At 38.7% G+C, this 23,712-nt stretch overlaps 1 protein-coding gene across 14 annotated transcripts in view; it reads left to right on the forward strand.

The window, feature by feature from the left end:
• Positions 1-14,431: 14,431 nt before the first annotated feature.
• The window catches only part of LOC137237910 (collagen alpha chain CG42342), a 506,444-nt gene continuing 497,163 nt past the window's right edge, over positions 14,432-23,712 (forward strand). For all 14 annotated transcript variants that reach the window (XM_067762266.1, XM_067762268.1, XM_067762267.1 and 11 more), the window contains exon 1: positions 14,432-15,981. In XM_067762266.1, coding sequence (XP_067618367.1) covers positions 14,601-15,981 — 1,381 coding nt within the window. In that variant the 5' untranslated portion in view covers positions 14,432-14,600. The remainder of the gene's footprint in view (positions 15,982-23,712) is intronic.

Raw genomic sequence — 23,712 nt, forward strand, 5'->3', positions numbered from 1 at the left:
ATTAGAGGGTAATTTTCATACCCCTGCGTGACTAGGGTCTCGATGTATAGTCCAAAACGTGGACCCGGGTACCCCTGGAATGTGTTTATAGAATATGGATAACAAATGAAAGCTGTTGATGCGTGCTTTAGTAGAGGGTAATTTTCATACCCCTGAGTGACTAGGATCCCAAGATATAGGCCAAAACGTGGACCCGGGTACCCCTGGAATGTGTTTATAGAATATGGATAACGAATGAAAGCTGTTGATGAGTGCTTTAGTACAGGGTAGTTTTCATACCCAATGGTGACTAGGGTCTCGATATATAGGCCAAAACGTGGATCAGGGTAACACTAGGATGTGTTTTTCATTATGGGTATCAAATTGATGTGTGCTTTTGTACAGAGTAAGTTTTACACCTCTGGGTGACTAGGGTCTCGAGATATAGGACAAAACATGGACCCGAATACCCCTATAATGTGTGTGTATTATGGATATCAAATGAAAGCTGTTACTGAGAGCTTTAAAGTAATTTTCATTGTGATATTCGTATTGAATGAATTAATAATACTCGCATACTTATTTACATACGTCCTATTCGATTTGCCTAAAATTTGGTATATAAATTTGCCTATATTAGTATTTACGATGCTTTTTTCCGGAAAGTAGACCAGAGACGAACTGGGACTGTGATTAGGACTTGGACTGGGACTGAGACTGAGACTTGCAGTAGGACTGGGGCTGAGCCTCGGAATGGGACTGGAACAAAATACATACCACCCTCTGGGACTGACAATAAGATATGAAGAAGAATGAGAAAAACTTGAGAGAAGAGAAATATATGCAGATAGACCAAATTTAGGGCAGAACAAAGTCTGCCGGGTCTGCTAGTTATACATATAATTTTGTTCACAATATTTTATTTTTTTAACGAGACATCGACAACACGGCTTCTCGCGAGATTCTCGTATCTCGAAATACTCGCAATACTCGCGAGCTTCTCCACTTTTAATTCAGTTGCTGCATTGGCAGTACTCTATACATTTCGGTGCCTTTCAGTTGTGGTCTTGTGGAAATTTTCGCTTGTGCTCCAGAAGAAATCGTAAGTTCTATATAAAACAGCCAATGAATCGATTAAATTGAATGTAGAGAAGCTCGCGAGTATTACGAGTATTTCGAGATTCCAGAGTCTCGCGAGAATTGAAAGTCGAGAAGCTCGCGAATAATTCGAGATTTGAAAATCTCGCAAGAAGGCGAGACTCGCGAGAAATCTCTTCTCGAACAAGTTCGAGAAATCGTAAGCTCGCAAAATGAGAAACAAGAAAGTAAAGCAAAACATTAAAATGAGCAAGAGTTAAAAAAATAATTAAAAAAAAGTTTTTAGGTTAAACGGTTTTATTGAAAACAATACTTACATGAAATAATCATATTACTAAAAGCTAGAAAATAATTTGGTAGGTCCTAGGTACAAGTCATCACACTCCTCATCAATCTAGGGCTTTGATCAGACAATTAAATAAACGCGTTGGCGCGTAAAATTTCTAAAAATGTGAGGCGTAGCATAACTTGAGATATTTTTAATATCTCGATCCTTGCGCCACCTAGCGGCGATTTTTTATAGGTCGCTTTCTATTCATGTATGTATTATGTGTTCCAAATATGAACCAAATCAGAACACAAATACGATTTTTTGAAATATTTCGATCCGTGCGCCACCTATCGGTATTTTTATACTCAGTTGAGCAGAGCTCACAGAGTATATTAAGTTTGATTGCATAACGGTTGGTTGTACAGGTATAAAGGAATCGAGATAGATATAGACTTCCATATATCAAAATCAAGAGGATCGAAAAAAAATTTGATTTAGCCATGTCCGTCCGTCCGTCCGTTAACACGATAACTTCAGTAAATTTTGAGATATCTTGATGAAATTTGGTAAGTAGGTTCCTGAGCACTCATCTCAGATCGCTATTTAAAATGAACGATATCGGACTATAACCACGCCCACTTTTTCGATATCGAAAATTTCGAAAAACCGAAAAAGTGCAATAATTCATTACCAAAGACATATAAAGCGATGAAATTTGGTAGGTGAGTTGAGCTTATCACGCAGAATTGAAAATTAGTAAAATTTTGGACAACGGGCGTGGCACCGCCCACTTTTAAGAGAAGGTAATTTAAAACTTTTGCAAGCTGTAATTTGGCAGTCGTTGAAGATATCATGATGAATATTGGCAGGAACGTTACTCCTATTACTATATGAACGCTTAATAAAAATTAGCAAAATCGGAGAAGGACTACGCCCACTTTTAAAAAAAATTTTTTTTTAAAGTAAAATTTTAACAAACAATTTAATATCTTTACAGTATATAAGTAAATTATGTCAACATTCAACTCCAGTAATGATATGGTGCAACAAAATACAAGAATAAAAGAAAATTTCAAAATGGGCGTGGCTCCGCCCTTTTTCATTTAATTTGTCTAGGATACTATTAATGCCATAAGTCGAAAAAAAATTTACCAATCCTTTTGAAATTTGGTAGGGGCATAGATTTTATGACGTTAACTGCTTTCTGTGAAAATGGGTGAAAATCGGTTGAAGCCACGCCCAGTTTTTATACACGGTCGTCCGTCTGTCCTTCCGCATGGCCGTTAACACGATAACTACAGCAAAAATCGACATATCTTTACTGAACTTAGTTCACGTACTTATCTGAACGCACTTTATCTTGGTGAAAAAAATGAACGAGATTCGACTGTGACCACGCCCACTTTTTCGATATCGAAAATTCCGAAAAATGAAAAAAATGCCATAATTCTATACCAAATACGAAAAAAGGGATGAAACATGGTAATTGGATTGGTTTATTGACGCGAAATATAACTTTGGAAAAAACTTTGTAAAATGGTTGTGACACCTACCATATTAAGTAGAAGAAAATGAAAATGTTCTGCAGGGCGAAATAAAAAACCCTTGAAATCTTTGCAGGTATTACATATATAAATAAATTAGCGGTATCCAACAGATGATGTTCTGGGTCACTCTGGTCCACATTTTGGTCGATATCTGGCAAACGCCTTCACATATACAACTACCACCACTCCCTTTTAAAACTCTCATTAATACCTTTAATTTGATACCAATATCGTACAAACACATTCTAGAGTCACCCCTGGTCCACCTTTATGGCGATATTTCGAAAAGGCGTCCACCTATAGAACTAAGGCCCACTCCCTTTTAAAATACTCATTAACACTTTTCGTTTCATACCCATATTATACAAACGTATTCTAGAGTCACCCCTGTTCCACCTTTATGGCGATATCTCGAAAAGGCGACCACCTATACAACTACCACCACTCACTTTTAAACCCCTCATTAATACCTTAAATTTGATACCTATATCGTACAAACACATCCTAGAGTCACCCCTGGTCCACCTTTATGGCGATATCTCGAAAAGGCGTCCACCTATAGAACTAAGGCCCACTGCCTTTTAAAATACTCATTAACACCTTTCGTTTGATACCCATATTGTACAAACGCATTCTAGAGTCACCCCTGGTCCACCTTTATGGCGATATCTCGAAAAAGCGACCACCTATAGAACTATGGCTCACTCCCTTTTAAAACCCTCATTAATACCTTTAATTTGATACCCATATCGTCCAAACAAATTCTAGGGTCACCTGGTCCACCTTTATGGCGATATCTCGAAACGGCGTCCACCTATGGAACTAAGGGTGACTTCCTTTTAAAATACTCATTAGCACCTTTTTTTGATATCCATATTGTACAAACAAATTCTAGGGTCACGCCTGGTCCACCTTTATGGCGATATCTCGAACAGGCGACCACCTATACAACTACCACCACTCCCTTTTAAAATACTCATTAGCACCTTTTTTTTTGATACCCATATTGTACAAACAAATTCTAGAGTCAACCCTGATCCACCTTTATGGCGATATTTCGAAACGGCGTCCACCTATAGAACTAAGGCCCACTCCCTTTTAAAATACTCATTAACACCTTTCGTTTGATACCCATATTGTACAAACGCATTCTAGATTCACCCCTGGTCTACCTCTATGGCGATATCTCGAAAAAGCGACCACCTATACAACTACCACCACTACCTTTTAAAACCCTCATTAATACCTTTAATTTGATACCCATATCGTACAAACACATCCTAGAGTCACCCCTGGTCCACCTTTATAGCGATATTTCGAAACGGCGTCCACCTATAGAACTAAGGCCCACTCCCTTTTAAAATACTCATTAACACCTTTCGTTTGATACCCATATTGTACAAACGCATTCTAGATTCACCCCTGGTCCACCTCTATGGCGATATCTCGAAAAAGCGACCACCTATACAACTACCACCACTCCCTTTTAAAACCCTCATTAATACCTTTAATTTGATACCCATATCGTACAAACACATCCTAGAGTCACCCCTGGCAACCTTTATGGCGATATTTCGAAACGGTGTCCACCTATAGAACTAAGGCCCACTGCCTTTTAAAATACTCATTAACAGCTTTCGTTTGGTACCCATATTGTACAAACGCATTCTAGAGTCACCCCTGGTCCACCTTTATGGCGATATCTCGAAAAAGCGACCACCTATACAACTACCACCACTCCCTTTTAAAACCCTCATTAATACCTTTAATTTGATACCCATATCGTACAAACACATCCTAGAGTCACCCCTGGTCCACCTTTATGGCGATATCTCGAAAAGGCGTCCACCTATAGAACTAAGGCCCACTGCCTTTTAAAATACTCATTAACACTTTTCGTTTGATACCCATATTGTACAAACGCATTCTAGAGTCACCCCTGATCCACCTTTATGGCGATATCTCGAAAAAGCTACCACCTATACAACAACCGCCACTCCCTTTTAAAACCCTCATTAATACCTTTAATTTGATACCCATATCGTACAAACAAATTCTAGGGTCACCTGGTCCACCTTTATGGCGATATCTCGAAACGGCGTCCACCTATGGAACTAAGGATCACTTCCTTTTAAAATACTCATTAGCACCTTTTTTTTGATACCCATATTGTACAAACAAATTCTAGGGTCACGCCTGGTCCACCTTTATGGCGATATCTCGAACAGGCGACCACCTATACAACTACCACCACTCCCTTTTAAAACCCTCATTAACACCTTTAATTTGATACCCATATCGTACAAACAAATTCTAGGGTCACCTGGTCCACCTTTATGGCGATATCTCGAAAAAGCTACCACCTATACAACTACCACCACTCCCTTTTAAAATCCTCATTAATACCTTTAATTTGATACCCATATCGTACAAACAAATTCTAGGGTCACCTGGTCCACCTTTATGGCGATATCTCGAAACGGCGTCCACCTATGGAACTAAGGATCACTTCCTTTTAAAATACTCATTAGCACCTTTTTTTTTGATACCCATATTATACAAACAAATTCTAGAGTCAACCCTGATCCACCTTTATGGCGATATCCCTAAATGGCGACCACCTATAGAACTATGGCCCACTCCCTCATAAAATACTCTTTAATGTCTTTCATTTGATACACATGTCATAAAAACACATTCCACGGTTTCCCTCGGTTCATTTTCCTACATGGTTATTTTCCCTTATGTTGTCACCATAGCTCTCAACTGAGTATGTAATGTTCGGTTACACCCGAACTTAACCTTCCTTACTTGTTTCTTATAATTGCGTTGTCATCGGGTTCTGAACTATATTCCAAGTTTCAAGCTTGTAGCTTATCCGGAAGTTACTTAAATGTTAGTTACGAAATTCGTAAACAACGACCGGCCGGCCGCTCACTACACTGAGTCAAGCTAAATAAAACCGTTTAAAAAATCACACTTTCGCTGCGTTTTATGTCTAAAATATTTGTTTAATCAACTGACATACTAAAAGATAGCTGACCTCTTACACATTCTTTCGCACGTTAAAGATATAGGAATGATTTTTTTGTCACGAAATTTACCTTGACCTTGAACTTATTCGGATATATGAAAGCCTTGGTAAAGCAATTGTTTAGACTCGAATCTCTTTCGTTTATCTTTAGTAACAATAATTTTTTCTTGTTTGCTTTTAAAGTTAACTCACTACGCGCACGTGTACGACAAGAGTCACTAATCTCAATGCGATACTAATCGGTTGGCTGTAAATAAGCTACTGAGCACAGTGGCAATAAGCAAAATATCGAGAGTTGCAATTTTTGCACTAAATGTCTGATGGCTATAATTAAAAACATAAACAAATGAATTAAGTATTCACGCACATATATATATTTGTATTATAAAGAGAGGGGAAATACATACATTATCTTATAATATATTGAGTACGTATTAGCAAATATTACTGTTAAGAAACAAAGTAGTATAATATGATGTCTACACGGCCCGTAGTTCTAATATAGTCGCTGTCTTGAAGTAATTAATTTAAAGAGGTAAAGCTTAGTCTAAAGCGCTGTAGGTACAAGTTTGCCTACCAACGGTCCCGCTCTGTATCCTATAAGCACTAGTTGGTGCGGTTGAGTTGATTCGCTTTCAAACTTTTGTGTGGAATTTGGCGTAAATATGTATTGTAATTTATTGGAAAATTAGAAATGGGAGTGTGAATTACGAATGGGTGAATGAACTATGTGTAATGCGGACATCCCATAATTTATCGTTTTAAGATTGTGAGTCACCTTGTTTTTGAACATGTCTTCATATGATAACAAATTATGTGCAATCGATGGGAAGCCCCGATTATGTGCAATCGATGGGAAGCCCAGAACGGAATGCGTTCAAAATTATATCTGTATTCAATTAGCGAGACATGCTCATATTGTTTTATACAATTGTTTTTGTTATTGATATTATAGAAAAAATGCAAAGTTTACAAATGGCGATGGTTACTAGGAAATGTTTCTGAATTTCACTTCTTTATCAACTAGCTTCTCGGGAGCTGAGTATTCCAATGATACTAAGCTCTTAAGCGCAACTATAATTATTCCACACAATTAGGATTAACAAGTAAGGAAGGGAAGTAAGGGGTGACTCTAGAATTTGTTTGTACAATATGGGTATCAAAAGAAAGGTGTTAATGAGTATTTTAAAAGGGAGTAATGCTTAGTTCCATAGGTGGACGCCGTTTCGAGATATCGCCATAAAGGTGGGCCAGGGTGACTCTAGAATTCGTTTGTGCAATATGGGTATCAAACGAAAGGAGTTAATGAGTATTTTAAAAGGGAGTGGGCCTTAGTTCTATAGGTGGACGCCTTTTCGAGGTATCTCAATAAAGGTGGACCAGGGGTGACTCTAGACTTTGTTAGTACGATATGGGTATCAAATGAATGGTGTTAATGAGTATTTTTAAAAGGGAGTGGCCTTCGTTCTATAGGTGTTCGCCTTTTCGAGATATCGCCATAAAGGTGGACCAGGAGTGACTTTAGAATATGTTTGTACGGTATGGGTATCAAATTAAAGGTATTAATGAGGGTTTTAAAAGGGAGTGGTGGTTGTTGTTTAGGTGGTCGCATTTTCGAAATATCGCCATAAAGGTGGACCAGGGGTGACTCTAGAATTTGTTTGTACAATATGGGTATCAAAAGAAAGGTGTTAATGAGTATTTTTAAAAGGGAGTGGACCTTCGTTCTATAGGTGTTCGCCTTTTCGATATATCGCCATAAAGGTGGACCAGGGGTGACTTTAGAATATGTTTGTACGATATGGGTATCAAATGAAAGGTGTTAATGAGTATTTTTAAAAGGGAGTGGGCCTTAGTTCTATAGGTGGACGCATTTTCGAAATATCGCCATAAAGGTGGACCAGGGGTGACTCTAGAATTTGTTTGTACAATATGGGTATCAAAAGAAAGGTGTTAATGAGTATTTTAAAAGGGAATAATGCTTAGTTCCATAGGTGGACGCCGTTTCGAGATATCGCCATAAAGGTGGGCCAGGGGTGACTCTAGAATTCGTTTGTGCAATATGGGTATCAAACGAAAGGAGTTAATGAGTATTTTAAAAGGGAGTGGGCCTTAGTTCTATAGGTGGACGCCTTTTCGAGGTATCGCAATAAAGGTGGACCAGGGGTGACTCTAGACTTGGTTAGTACGATATGGGTATCAAATGAATGGTGTTAATGAGTATTTTTAAAAGGGAGTGACCTTCGTTCTATAGGTGGACGCCTTTTCGAGGTATCGCCATAAAGGTGTGCCAGGGGTGACCCTAGAATGCGTTTGTACGATATGGGTATCAAATGAAAGGTGTTAATGAGTATTTTAAAAGGGAGTAATCCTTAGTTCCGTAGGTGGACGCCGTTTCGAGATATCGCCATAAAGGTGGACCAGGGGTGACCCTAGAATTTCTTTGTACAATATGGGTATCAAAAGAAAGGTGTTAATGAGTATTTTAAAAGTGAGTAATCCTTAGTTCCATAGGTGGACGCCGTTTCGAGATATCGCCATAAAGGTGGACCAGGGGTGACCCTAGAATTTGTTTGTATAATATGGGTATCAAAATAAAGGTGTTAATGAGTGTTTTAAAAGGGAGTAATCCATAGTTCCATAGGTGGACGCCATTTCGTGATATCGCCATAAAGGTGGGCCAGGGGTGATTCTAGAATTCGTTTGTGCAATATGGGTATCAAACGAAAGTAGTTAATGAGTATTTTAAAAGGGAGTGGGCCTTAGTTCTATAGGTGGACGCCTTTTCGAGGTATCGCAAAAAAGGTGGGCCAGGGGTGACTCTAGACTTTGTTTGTACGATATGGGTATCAAATGAAAGGTGCTAATGAGTATTTTAAAAGGGCGTGGGGCTTAGTTCTATAGGTGGCCGCCTTTTCGAGATATCGCCATAAAGGTGGACCAGGGGTGACTCTAGAATGAGTTTGTATGATATGGGTATCAAATTAAAAGTATTAATGAGAGTTTTAAAAGGGAGTGGTGTGAAGGCGTTTTCCAGAAATCGACCAAAATGTGGACCAGGGTGACCCAGAACATCATCTGTTGGATACCGCTAATTTATTTATATATGTAATACCTGCCAAGATTTTAAGGGTTTTTTGTTTCGCCATGCAGAATTTTTCATTTTCTTCTACTTAATATGGTAGGTGTTACAACCATTTTATAAAGTTTTTTCTAAAGTTATATTTCGCGTCAATAAAACAATCCAATTACCTTACCATGTTTCATCCCTTTTTTCGTATTTGGTATAGAATTATGGCATTTTTTTCATTTTTCGTAATTTTCGATATCGAAGAAGTGGGTGTGGTCACAGTCGGATTTCGTTCGTTTTTCATACCAAGATAAAGTGAGTTCAAGTAAGCACGTGAACTAAGTTCATTAAAGATATGTCGATTTTTGCTCAAGTTATCGTGTTAACGGCCATGCGGAAGGACAGACGGACGACTGTGTATAAAAACTGGGCGTGGCGTCAACCGATTTCGCCCATTTTCACAGAAAACAGTTAACGTCATAAAATCTATGCCCCTACCTAATTTCAAAAGTATTGGTTAATTTTTGTTCGACTTATGGCGTTAAAAGTATCCTAGACAAATTAAATGAATAAGGGCGGAGCCACGCCCATTTTGAAATTTTCTTTTCCTTTTGTATTTTGTTGCACCATATCATTACTGGAGTTGAATGTTGACATAATTTACTTATATACTGTAAAGATATTAAATTTTTTGTTAAAATTTGACTTTCAAAAAAAATTTTTTTTAAAAGTGGGCGTGGTCCTTCTCCGATTTTGCTAATTTTTATTAAGCGTACATATAGTGATAGGTGTAACGTTCCTGCCAAATTTCATCATGATATCTTCAACGACTGCCAAATTACAGCTTGCAGAACTTCTAAATTACCTTCTTTTAAAAGTGGGCGGTGCCACGCCCATTGTCCAAAAGTTTTACTAATTTTCTATTCTGCGTCATAAGTTCAACTCATCTACCAAGTTTCGTCGCTTTAGCTGTCTTTTGTAATGAATTATCGCACTTTTTCGGTTTTTCGAAATTTTCGATATCGAAAAAGTGGGCGTGGTTATAGTCCGATATCGTTCATTTTAAATAGCGATCTGAGATGAGTGTTCAGGAACCTACATACCAAATTTCATCAGGATACCTCAAAATTTACTCAAGTTATCGTGTTAACGGACGGACGGACGGACGGACGGACGGAAATGGCTCAATCAAATTTTTTTCGATCCTGATTATTTTGATATATGGAAGTCTATATCTATCTCGATTCCTTTATATATGTACAACCAACCGTCATCCAATCAAACTTAATATACTCTGTGAGCTCTGCTCAACTGAGTATAAAAATTAAGTTCGGAAAAATGCAACCTTATCACGTGCACTCTCAAACACGGTTGCCATACCATGTTGTCATTTGGGACCAAAATTTATCGAAAAAACGACCAGACCTCAAAAAAAAGAACCAAATTTTAATTTTATTTTACTAGTATACAAACAATTCGGCAAGTTACTAGAGTATCGTATTTGTTGTAAAAAGCAAAAATTGTAATAAAGGAAACACTTGGTTTTAGTTTAAACTGCACAAACAAAAGTAAAGTGTACCTTTAGGTATTACATTTTCAAATTTTTAGGATAAGACTATGTCTTTCACCAATCTAACGTTGTGAACCTAGCGCATTTAGGTTTTAGTAAGAAACGGTTAAAAAATTTGCGTTGTGGCAAACTCAATAAATCGTAAATGAAACTAAGCAATTGTGTTAATGCTATTTTTATAGATGCTTACATTTTCATTCACAGTTTAAACTTCATACCAGGGCTTAGATTCAGTGTGAGTTTTGAACTCAGACTAAAAATGAAGCGTTTTAAAAGTTTCAACTGTATAATAATTGAATACCGATCGAAATATCTAAACACTAAAACAAGTCTTTTTCTGATAAGGGCGTCGTTTCATCAAAATTTAATGACAATGTGTTTGTCCGAACATTCAGCACTTCCTTTTTAGTGCCTCGCCTAAATTATCTCCCAAGTGAAATGTCATTGTTCTGCTATATTTTATTGATAGAGCAATTTTCGTGGTAAGAATTCCATTGCAGTAAATTGAAAATTGTATGTGGGTAATAGATTTGCGACATTTTTTTAGCAGTGTTTAGAATTTTTGTTTCAGTGAAAAAGAAATAAAAGTACCAAAACCGTGCCGAAAAAGAACCAAAATTGAGAAAAAGGGATGGGCGGACCATATAGGGGTGGAAGGGAATGGACTGAAGTGGCAACCGTGTTCTCAAATGCAAGCTTCCACATCAAATACATATACATATAAGTACTTCGACATTACGAAATACATTGTCGCGTTGTGAGGTTAAGTATTTTTGCATAAAAGCTTTTCGACCACCACAATACCACAGATTAAGTATAAAATTTCACAAAAATAATAAATTTTTTGTAAAAATCACACAGAATATCCGCAGTCATTGTTTACGAATTTAGAAACAATGAGAATGGCAAATACGAACGTGTATAAAATGAAATGTCAAAACGTATATGCACATGGTTGTATTTATATGCACGAAAATGCTTTAAAACGCATGAAATTGTTAAAGTAAAGTTCAAAAATAAATGATAAAAACTATAATACAAATAAAAAGATTCTTTTAATAACAACAAAAACGCCTTATATATTCTATATATATCAATTGGTAAGGATTATCTCACTTTAAAATTTAAGCTAAATATTCAAAGTTTTTTTTTTGAAACTAAGTCGAGAACTGTGCGTGTGAATGTGCGAATTTCACCGATCAGCTGTTAGTTGCGCTACTTGGTAAAATTTACTATGATTTCGATGGTCGTACGGTGAGGAAGTGTCGCACGCGCGCTTAAAACAGAGTACCAAAGAGTTCGTGTGACACATGTTCACCGTTCATGTATTGAAATCAAACTAAATAAATAATTGATTTTGTGTTCGTGCTCGCTACGCGTTCGTGTTTACTAACACATTCTCAATTTGGTAACCTGCCCACCGCTGATTATGATAGAGATCCAATATTATGTATTTGGCCTGTTGCTGACACTGAACCTTTACGAACGTTTTCGAATCTTTTCGAACCTTTTCTAGCCTTTTCGGATCTTTTTTGACAAATAGCCGTTACGGTTTTTTTTGATTTAGTCGCCAAGCCCGCGATAAAATCTATGCAATAGCTTAAAAACCAGTGTAATAAATTAAATTAACATTAAGTGTTGTACAATTTAGTTCGGTCTCGTTTTTTGATTGCGCTGGAAAGGTTGGGCTAGCTTAAGAGACCTTAATGAAATAACTAGATTTCCCTTCGATAATAGATTACTATAAACAAATTTTAGAGATGCCGATTTTTTTTTTTCAATAGAAAAAATACAACCTCTAGAGTGAAATCTCTCATTGAATGCACGATATAAAAGAGGAGCGTGAACATTTGCCAGATAATAATCTAGTTCCGAGGAATGGAACATATGTAAACGCGTAGATTATTTATTGTAGATTAGTGTATATGTAAACGTGGTCTAGGGGAGTTATATATTCAGATAAATTACAAACTCCAAAAGCACAGACCTCAAGCAATACTCAACCAATTGGTAATACAAATTTAAAATTCCACTTCTGAACTATTGAGTTTAATTTACAACGATATTTTTGATTCCTTCTACCGGGAAATAAAGCGTGCTGACTTTATTTTTTTTTACAAAATTTGTTGCTATAAATGTGATGAGCGTACACAATTTCGATTTTCGTGCAGACTGCTACAAACTCGGCTGGAACAATTGACAATTACATGACATTGTATTTGCCAAATTGTAATGAGCTTGTCATGTAAGTAGTTGACAATTGAAGAGCACGTTCGGCAAATCAGTCGCACGACAACTTTCAATCAATATGAACTGACCAAAAAAATACAACGACTCTATACAAATTTTATGTGTGTGAATGTGTGTGTAAATGAATAAATAGGAGTATGAGAGAGCAAGATTTTGCAACTTTTGCAAAAAACTCAAGAACTCGTACGCTTGAATTTTTATTTTATTGTATTTTATAAATGTCGATTTATTTCAACCTCGTTTCATGCTTCTCTACTTCTGCTTCACAGAGAACAAATAAACAAGATGACAACTGGGCAATTTTCATTATAAGGACTACCAAAAGCATATACTACACAAAAAATAAAATAAAATTACATTACCAAAGTTGTAACAACCAAGAGCAGAAGAAACAAGTACGCTTAAAACACCGGAGGCATCAAAAAAAAAAAAATTTAAAAAAAAGAAAGTAAACTTGGCAGACAAGTGCTAAAAGTACACAGTAAGGATACAAGGAAGCAGAAAAGTGAAAAGGGTGTGTGTGCAGTGTGGTCGTTGTGAAAAATGGTTGAAACGACGACAATTGCCAGTTGTTTCAAGTAGCGCAGACTGTCAAAAACTTGTCAAACTAGCACACACAAGTGGCAACGCTTAGACGACAGAGATCGCAGAAACGGCAAGGGATGCAGCGCTAAAACAAGAGGAAGTGGAACAAGTTTTGGTATAAAAAAATATATATTTTTTGGAATATTACTTTTGTTTTAACACAAGGCTCCCTGTCATTGCTTAAGCGTTATGCAGAGAAAGACCAACTAATAAATTCAACAAAAAAGTAGTAGTACAAGCCTTGCTCGAACAAGCAAACAAAACTTTTATAAATTGAAAATGTAGTAGAACGTGGATATTAAATCAAAAGTGAGAACACTTAAAAGAACAACAACCTAACTTGAGCTTTTTTGTAGAGACTCAAGTGCGTACAAAAGCGTAGTAAGGGAACACAAAACAGGTTGGTTTTGTGTAATGGTGAGAAACTGTTAAGCAAGTGCTGAAATACAACTATGCTAAGAAGGAGCGGCGAGAGCGCGGGAGCGAAATATTGAGAACGGTATAGCCGATATGAAGTCCAATGCAAAGCAATTGAGTATGAGAGAAACAAGAGAAATTAAATGCAATATGTGGTTAAGTAGATAATATGACAGTTTTTGAGATAACAACAACAATAATTTCATATTATTTAAGAATTAAAAATTTAATAAAGGAAGAACAACATCAACGAGCCGCAAGATATCCTTTTTCAAGCTAAAAAACTATTAAAATTAAAAAGGTGCAGCAATTGCAGTATTTCCAGGTCTAGCAACAACAATATACCTCACACAAAGGTGCACTGCATTTTGCATGCCCTTGAGGACGTTGGAATTTTCATTGCAGCCGCACAATTGGACAGTCAGAATGTAATACAAAAAGTTGCTGACTAAGGACAATATTTGCATGACTTGACTGCAACAATGCAATGAGTTAAAATGAAGCTACAAATAAAAACAGAGAAGAAATAACAATTACCTCAGAAAAAAGAAGACAAAAATTCAAACAAGAAAGGGGAAAAAAGTAGCAGTCGACGAAGAGTTTGAAAGGACGCGCAAGCCACACTAGTTGCAGATCAACGAATACAACAACATATAGTAGAAGTTGCACAGGGCAACCGGTGAGTGAGTGGGTGACAACAACAAATAAAGCGCGAACACAAAGTTGTGCGCGCAAATACAACAACAAAAGCAGCTAAAGGTGGTCAAGAACAAAGTGAAATGCCAGCGACAGATGAAAAATCTGCAGCAATGTCACAGCAACAGCAGCAGCACTACATGCACAAGGCCACAGCACAGGAGGAAGCAACAGAAATAGCTGCGACAGCAAGAGCAACAACGTCAGCTGCAGAAACAGCCTTAGCAAACGCATCAAAAACAGCTTTAACTGCAAGCATGAAAACAATAGTGGAAACAAATACCGTAGCTGCGACAAGCGGTGAGAATGATGTTGATGTTATGAGACCAACAAATAGTATTTTGATCGTAACGCGGCAGCAACAACAAGAACAAAAACGCACAAGAGCAATGCCCTTGAATGCTACTGCAGCATTAGAGAAGAAAAGTAGCAGCAGCAGTGATGATAGCAATACCAAAGTATTGTTGTCCACCACAGAAAAAGCGACGCACAAATTACGTGCTCAACAAACAATGATGCCAAATGCAACAGCACAAGCAAACACAGCAAGAGAATTGCACAATACAAAAACAACAATTGCGAAAAATGCAACCATGCTGCATGATGATGCTAGTCGACTGCCATCACTACTTGATAACGATAACGATAATGATAATGAGTGTAAGAACAAAAGCACAAGCAACGACAGTATCAGCGCTAAATTGTTGACACAGCAACAGCAACAGCAGCAACAACAAAAACAACAACAACGAATCATAACGATTACAAAGTCAGCGTCAACAAAAAATGCGCCTACAACAAACAAGGATTCTCATCAACCAACCAAACCAACCTCGTACACTTCAGCTGCTGGTATTGATTGTGAATATCCTGGCAGTTACCGTTATTGCGCGCGATTTTTTCATGCTATCACAATAACGCTGTTGATGGTAATGTTCGTAGCATTGGGTTTGGCATTGTATAGCATTAATCGGCATTCGTATAGCGAGCAACGATTGAAACAAATATGGCAATTGGATGAACGAATAAGTGTGTTGGAACAAAAATTGAAATTAATGGAAGAGCAGCAACAACAGCAACAGCAGTCATTATCGCAAAAACCACAGCAATTCGGTAATGACATGCCGCACTTGTTAAATAGTGAACGCCGTACCAACAATATTGACATTGAACGGAACGTTAGTAATTCGCATAATTATCAGCAACAAAAGCTACAAAAGCCAGTGAATCAGCAGCAGCAGCAGCAGCAACAGCAATTGCCTGTGGATGTGACACAAACATTGCATCGTTTGTCACGACAGGTGAGCGATTTGCATCGCTTACGTCGTGATGTTTCGCATTTGCAATTGTCGCGTCGTCAACAGCAGCGAAGGCAAGCGAATCTGGCGACGGCGACCACCGTCGATGGATTACTTGTAACAACATTACAGCAGTCGCATTCTAGTGAATGTGGATGTCCAGCAGGTGAGTGACTTATCTATATCATTTTTATAAATTATGTGCTACCTGAATTGAGTGGGCGACAAAGGTGTATGTAAAAGTAGTAAGCTAATTATAATGACTACGATCTAGTAGCTGCTTCGATGATGTCATACAGCTTTTCTAAATCTTAAAACTGCTAAATCATATATTTACTTAAACCAGCCGTTGACAAACTCAAGAATATTGGGAACTCAAATTTGTTAGATAGGTAATTCAAAAGCATAGCACTGACTATGGGCTAGTGAGCGGTGCAGATTGTCGTAAGTCCATAGACAAAAAATATTGTTTCTTCATTGCAGGTCAAGGCTCTTGATATTCGGCAAGTTGTGATTCTCTTGTTGTTGTAGCAGTGCTTCGCCCCATCCAATAGGTATGGCCGATCACAAGTCGTCATCAATATCCTCTAACGGGAGTCCAAGGAAACGAGAGGGATGTTAGAGGCGTTGGTTCCACAACACAGTTAAAGAGATGGTTGGTGTCATTTGGGGACACATTATAAGCTGGACATATGTTTGGATTACGGGGTTGATTCGGGATAGGTAAGAGTTTAGCCTGTTACAAGGGATGTAAGTTTACAAGAAAAAACGTCGGGTTTTTGAGAGGAGTTTCGTCGCCTTCTTATCCGAAACAACCGATAGTGTAAACTTATTTTTTATCAGTTAATTATTGAAGCGAATTATTATCGCGCAGTTTTAGAAAATCTAAATCGAAAATTTTTCCAAAACATATCAGTACATAAGGCCGTAGTAGTATAGCGTCATAGATAACAGGACAAACAGGTTACCTGATCGCGTATCTGCGCCTCGAAGGGCTCTTAGAGCCAAAATAGAGGTGAATGGTTGGCGCAAGGTGGCCCAAAGTAGTGGAAGGAGTAGGGTCTGCGGTATACTGTGCTGATCCGGAAATAAACAGATCATACAAGCTGCCAGAGGCGGCCTCGCGTTCATCATACACCACACTGTGCAATATCATATATTTGATCCCGACATCGACCGCAGGGACAGTGTCTTAGAACGTCAAGGATTATCTGTCCGGTCGGGCGATGCAAATCTAGAAATCATCAATATATACATCCCTCCTGTCACCTGTTGCCCCAGTGGATACCGCCCTGATATCAGCGGCGTACTCACTGGAAACAATCGCATTATCTTAGGCGATTTCAATGCCCATCACGATCTATGGCATTCAAACTTGCGGATGGACAGTAGGAGTGAGATGTTGGCGGATCAAATAGAAGAAACGACGTTCTGCACAATAAACGGAGACGCCCCCACACGTATGGTAGGAAGCTGTCACAGTTCACCGGATATTTCAATCGTGAACGCAGAACTCGTAAACTGCGTCAACTGGCAGCCGATGGTAACATTGGCATCCGACCACCTGCCTATACTTATTTCGCTCGAGTGTCCCGCCGACTTCATCGTGTCAGAAAAACGCACTTTCATTAACTTTAAAAAAGGAAAGTGGGACGAATAAAAATCCTATACAGACAACCGCTTTGCTGCCCTTCCTATCCCAACTGATGCCCGCCAATGGGAGAGCGTGCTTTCCGCAAGGTCATTGAATCCGCCTCGGCTCGTTTCATTCCCGCCGGTAGAATTCCCGAAGTTCGGCCCCAGTTCCCGGCAGAGGCCGCAAGTTTAGCGAGAGAACGTGACCTTATAAGACAGCTCTATCCCGGCGACCCCCGAATAAGGGATATAAACGCATCAGATTGCTTGTGGATGAACACAAGCGGGCGAAATGGGAGGAGCACCTAAGCGGTTGTAACCTCTCTGCCGGTGTAGGTAAACTTTGATCCACTGTAAGGTCTATCGAATCCGTCTAGGCACAGTGACAAAGTTTCCATCGCTTTTGGCGACAAAGTGCTATCGGATGCGAAAAAATGCGCGAGCGCTTTCTGCCGACAATACATAATGCATTCTACGATCGACAAAAATAGACGGAGGGCCAACCAACGTGCGTGTCACGTAAACATAAGTTCAGTGCGTCACCAATTACCATCACCGCCAAAGAGGTTGAGGATGCCATCGGTAATGCTAAACCATTCAAAGCAGTAGGCCCAGGCGGCATAGCCATGCCGATGCTTAAAAGCCTAGGGAAAGAGGGTTTCAAATATTTAGAGCATGTCTTCAACCTGTCTCTTTCCACCTTTGTCATACCCGAAAAATGGAAAATGGCCAAGGTGGTCCCGCTACTAAAGCCTGGGAAACCAACTAACATAGGAGAGTCATATCGCCCGATATCTCTCCTATCGCCAGCAGCCAAGACGCTTGAAGCCATTTTGCTCCCCCACTTCAGAGCAAATTTGCAGCTAGCCTGTCATCAGCATGGCTTTAGAAAACTCCATAGCACCACCACCGCGCTAAATGCCATTATCACCCAGATAAATTGTGGTTTAAATCAGAAGCTCCACCATAGAACAGTACTCGTAGCGCTATCCAAAGCTTTTGATACGGTCAACCATGGCACGTTACTGCAAGACTTGGAAGGGTCTACCCTTCCCCCATGTATTAAAAGGTGGACCGCAAATTATCTGGGTGGTTGACAGGCATCGGTGCAATTCAGAAACGAAATATCAAAGCCAAGAAGAATTAAATAAGCGGTGCCTCAGGGTGGTGTCCTATCCTCACTTTTGTTTAACTTTTACATATCAAAACTACCTTCGCCACCAGAAGGAGTTGCTATCGTTTCTTACACCGATGACTGCACAATAATGGCCACAGACTCGGGCCCAAAGATCGACGAGCTTTGCAATAGAATAAACGGCTACCTCCCTGATCTCTCCAGTTCTTTCGCCTCGCGATACCTGGCATTATCACCGACTAAATCATCCGCGACCCTATTTACAATTTGGACGTCCCAAATGTCGACCATTTTGAACATCCTCGTCGATGGCACTACGCTACCGACTGTCCTACACCCAAAAATCTTGGGTGTGACGTTTGATCAGGATCTACATTTTGGTGAGCACGCAGCCGCAATTGTTCCGAAAATCCAGAGCCGTAATAAAATCCTCAAATCTCTTGCTGGCAATACTTGGGGAAAAGACAAAGAAACGCTCATTACCACATACAAAGCAATTGGCCAGCCGATTGCGTGCTACGCGTTCCCTATATGGTCGCCAAGCCTAAAAACTACCCACTGGAAGAAGGTACAGGGCTACCAAAATACTGCGTTCATAACCGCCACGGTCTGTCTTCTTATGTCCCCAGAACACCGTCTACATAATGAGGCGAGAATACTCCCCATCAGGGAGAGAAATGAGATGCTAACCAAACAGTACCTGTTGAATACCCAGAAACCTGGGCATCCCAACAGACATCTGATCGATAAGCCAGCACCGCCTAGGGACTTAAGGAGTCATCTCCGTAAGCATTTTGAGGAAATACGGCACCTGAGGACACAGCCGTATGAAGCAAATAGACACAAGCAGGTCCTTGGTGAACTCCACAAACAGGAGTCGGACCTTTATGCCGGGAATTGCCCGGTGAATCCAGTACTCCGGGAACAGTACCCAAAAGTTGCGGAAGAGGAACGCATACTCCCCAGGGAAACGCGAGTCACTCTGGCTCAACTTCGTTCTGGATACTGTAACAGGTTAAACTCTTACATATCCAGAATTAACCCGGACATACAAAATGTATGCCCCGCTTGCAATGTTTCCCCACATGACACCAACCATCTCCTTAATTGTAATGTGGAACCAACGCTTCTAACACCCCTTTCATTATGGTCCACCCGTGTCGAAGCAGCAAGTTTCCTTGGACTCCCGTTAGAGGATATTGATGACAATTTGTGATCGGTCGCAGCTATTATGTGGGGTGAAACATTGCTACAACAACAACAACAACAGCCAGATCACTGTAGGGTTTTTAGGCAGAAGTAGTAGCCGTTACCAAAGCAGCAGAAACACTAGAAGCAAATAGCTTAAACTGCAGCCTCCTCAACTTTTTTAGTGGCAGCCAAGCAGAAATTAAAACAATAATCTCACAGAGCACAGCATCTAAAGGTGTGTTAGAGTATAATCAATCCCTGTAAGAATCGGGACAGGGAGAAGCACACATTTATGTATATTGGATCCTAGGGCATGTGGAAATAGATGGGAGTGAAAAAGCGGATAAACTAGCTAAAAAGGGCCCCTTGAAGCTTGCTTCGTATGCGTCCCAATTAGATGGGGCGAGATTAAGAGAAGGCGATAGGTGCGCATGATCGACCAAGCAGGAAAGGCGTGTGTTCAAGTGTCGAAGATTATGTGTAGGTCTTACAACCTTAGACTAACAAAGTTGCTTCTATCATTAAAAAGATAGGGATGTTTACTCATTACAGGTATTCCTACTGGACACTTCCTTCTGGCGTCACATGCATTTAAATTAATCTTGGTTAGTGATAGCAGATGCAGAAAGTGTGGGTTGGACGAACGATAGAGCACATTTTGTGCTCGTGCCCTGCGCTTGCCAGGCTAAGACTAAAGCTATTAGGAGTGATGCAGCTGTCATATCTAGAAGATCTAGAAGCAGCAAGCATAGGTTTTAGAAAGTTTCTAGTATTTGGCAAGAGGACGGAGTTATATTTTAGCACAGGTTTGATGGAGTTTTTCATTTTGGTCGTTAAACAAACTTCTGTTAACACTACGGACTCATTCAGTCTATATGAGGTTCTCCTGGACCGGCCAGTTCAAATTAACCTAACCAAAAAAAAATGTTTTTTTGCATAAAAGTTACACACCTACACACATATTTTTCCGCATACATGCATAATTAATTGAAAATCTTGGGACGCAAACAATCTTCTTGGCCTAAATATGCTGAACGTGCCGACTTACGCATAGTGAAACGAAATGCTTTCATATTGAACTTCCATAAGAGACGTTAAATGGCAAAGCTAGCCAATTTTATTACGTTTTTTTTTTTTCAATACCTTGTCACAAAATATACACACATCGTCGGTTAAAGTGCAAAACTTTATACGCACTATTTTGAAACAGCGTAAGTACAAACTTAATTCTATAAAGTGATATTCGTTGCTCCTGAAAATGCCTGTTTTGTGGTAGAACTTGCGCCGTTTTAAAAATGTTGGTTACGCGTAATTGTACTTTCTTCAACGAAGTACATTTTCATGTTTACGAAATGTGAATGTTTTTTTTTTTCATACCTACATACATGAGCATTTTTACATGTATGCTCGACTTCTTTGGAAACAATTTTCCAATTAATGAAATCTCAAAACTGCCATAAATTTGCCACCCTCCGCGTAATTAAATAACAACAACGAAAATTTAAGCAAAAACATATCCCTGCAGAAGATGCAGCCAGTGTTGCCGTTGTTAAAAATGTTTGGCATATTTGGAAAGTTTAATGTTTTCAAAAGAACAAAAAATTAAAAAAAGATACAAAATTTGTAAGTACTTCCTCTATATAAATGGACCAAAAGAAACGAAAAATGTTCAACAAGGACATAAGCTTAGTAAACTTTGATATTCCAATTTTCACATTACCACTGTACATTTTTTTATAAGGAACAAAAATATAAACGTGGAGCCCACATTGCTGGTCTTTGGTTAATACTGTTTTCACACAGACGGCTTATTGAATAATAAAGGCAGTTTTCTACATTAAGACGCTTATTGAGCTCAATCTTTCCTACAAAATTGGAATCTATAATTATTTCATTAGTAGCTAATCGAATGCCTAATGAAGTCAAAAGCACAATGCAACTCTGTTGGCAGCCTTCAGCTTCTTAGTTTTTGGTGTGTTCAGTGCTTAAAAATGTCATTTGTCAAAGTAAATGTCATTGTCTGCATGGCGGAACGATACAAGGTGGCCACATCGAACAGCTGATTATAACCTTTTTTATTTGATTTGATACATCAACTTCCGGCGCAGTATGATTGTGACATTTGTCCATCGAATTTACAAGTACATGGAATTTTTTTTGTTTGTAGGTATGTCACCATGCTGCCACCTTGTATCGTTCCGCCATGATTGTCTGTCATATAGCATTGTCATTTTATTCGCTTGACATTTCATCCTTCATACTAATCGAGTAGTTACTTCTGTGTGAAAGCAAAAAATTTACGATTTCATTAGAAGGTGAAATGAGATCATTAAGTTTCTGTGTGAAAACAGTATAAGACTATATCAATGTGCAATAAATAGGCTATTGCACTCCACCTTTATATTTTTTTCCATATAAAAATTTTTGCAGTGGTTATTTGAATATCAAAGTTCAACAAGATTATGTCCTTGTTTAAAGAGACATTTTTCGTTTTTTCTGGCTCACGTATAGAGAGGCAGTTCTAAAAAAATTGTTTATCTCCCCTTTACTTTCTCATTTTGTTGCATTGTCAAGGTGACCTGAATTATTTGTAAGATTTCATGTTTCGCCTTTTATATAACTCTAAATATCTCGATCCCTGTCTCATCTAAAAAAACTCTTTCACCCTTAATATTACAACCTAATAAAGCCCTAAGTTTTGATCAATATTTCAAGTCTCTGGGTTATCGGGAAGTTCCTTAAAACTCGAAAGAAAAATTTCTATGTACGAACGATTTCATTTTCAAGGAACTAGAAATATGTTGCAAGTTTCAAGAATCTAGCTCCACGTGAAGTTACCCAAACAGCGGTCGCAAGATTCCAGAATTCTAAATCACTTTTTAATACCTCCTAATATCTCGACCGCTACGTAAAATATTGCAACGTAGTAAAGCTCGAAGTTATATTCAAAGTTGCAGGGTTATTGGGAAGTTCCTCAAAACTCCAAAGAAAAATTTCCAAGGTAGAAAGATTTTTTGAATTTTCTCGATCCCTGGACCACCTAGCAAAAAACTTTTTCCTTCATGTCACATTAACATTGAGTTCTAAAGTATGTTTTTAGTTTCAAAACTCTAGATCTACGGGAAGCTACTCAGATAGCGGGTGCAAAGTGGACTTTCTAAATATTTCCAAATATCCCGATCCCTGTGCCATCGAGACAGCTTTTTCATCCTTAATATTACAACCTAATAGAGCCTTAATCATTATTCGAAGTTTCAGATCTCTGAGTTATTGTAAAATTCCTTAAAACTAGAAAGCAAAATTTCCAAGCTCGAACGTTTTTTTTTTAGAAATTTCACGATCCCACGCTTTAAATTGTCACCGGGCTCCGATATGTGTTCCAAGTTTCAAGACTCTAGCTCTCCGGAAAGTTTCTCAAAAATGGATTGCAAGAGTCTCCAAATTTGTATGGAAATTGGCGGAAAAACATCAAACGACTTAATATGGACAAAGATGCACAATGAGTATAACTTTTCAAAGTCAGCTAAAAGGAAACGTGAGTCATATCATTTCCAACCGGAATGTTTCTTGAAGATACAACATTAAACGTTTTTAAAGCAGGTCGCGTTAACTTTAACAAAAGGAAAATGGAGACTTGAGGATATATGCACAAAAGTGGCAGCCGAACATCGTTCGAATTGACAGGGCTTCCCACTAAGGCCAAACCTCCGACGGCCTGGGATCGCAATTAGCATTGCCTCGCCTACAGGTATAGCGCTATGGACACTCTTACGATAATGGATTAGTCATCAATCTCCCACTTTACTATGAACTGTATGCTTTACATATCCGCTAACCGTATCCCAGCTGTCACTTCGGCAGCTCATGCCCTAGGATAGGTTGCCAAGTGTCTCTTCTACCCTCCTGTGTTGTCGAACGAAGTGTTTGCATTCGAAA

This window comes from Eurosta solidaginis, chromosome 1, assembly GCF_040869045.1.
Source record: "Eurosta solidaginis isolate ZX-2024a chromosome 1, ASM4086904v1, whole genome shotgun sequence".
Taxonomy (NCBI): Eukaryota; Metazoa; Arthropoda; class Insecta; order Diptera; family Tephritidae; genus Eurosta; species Eurosta solidaginis.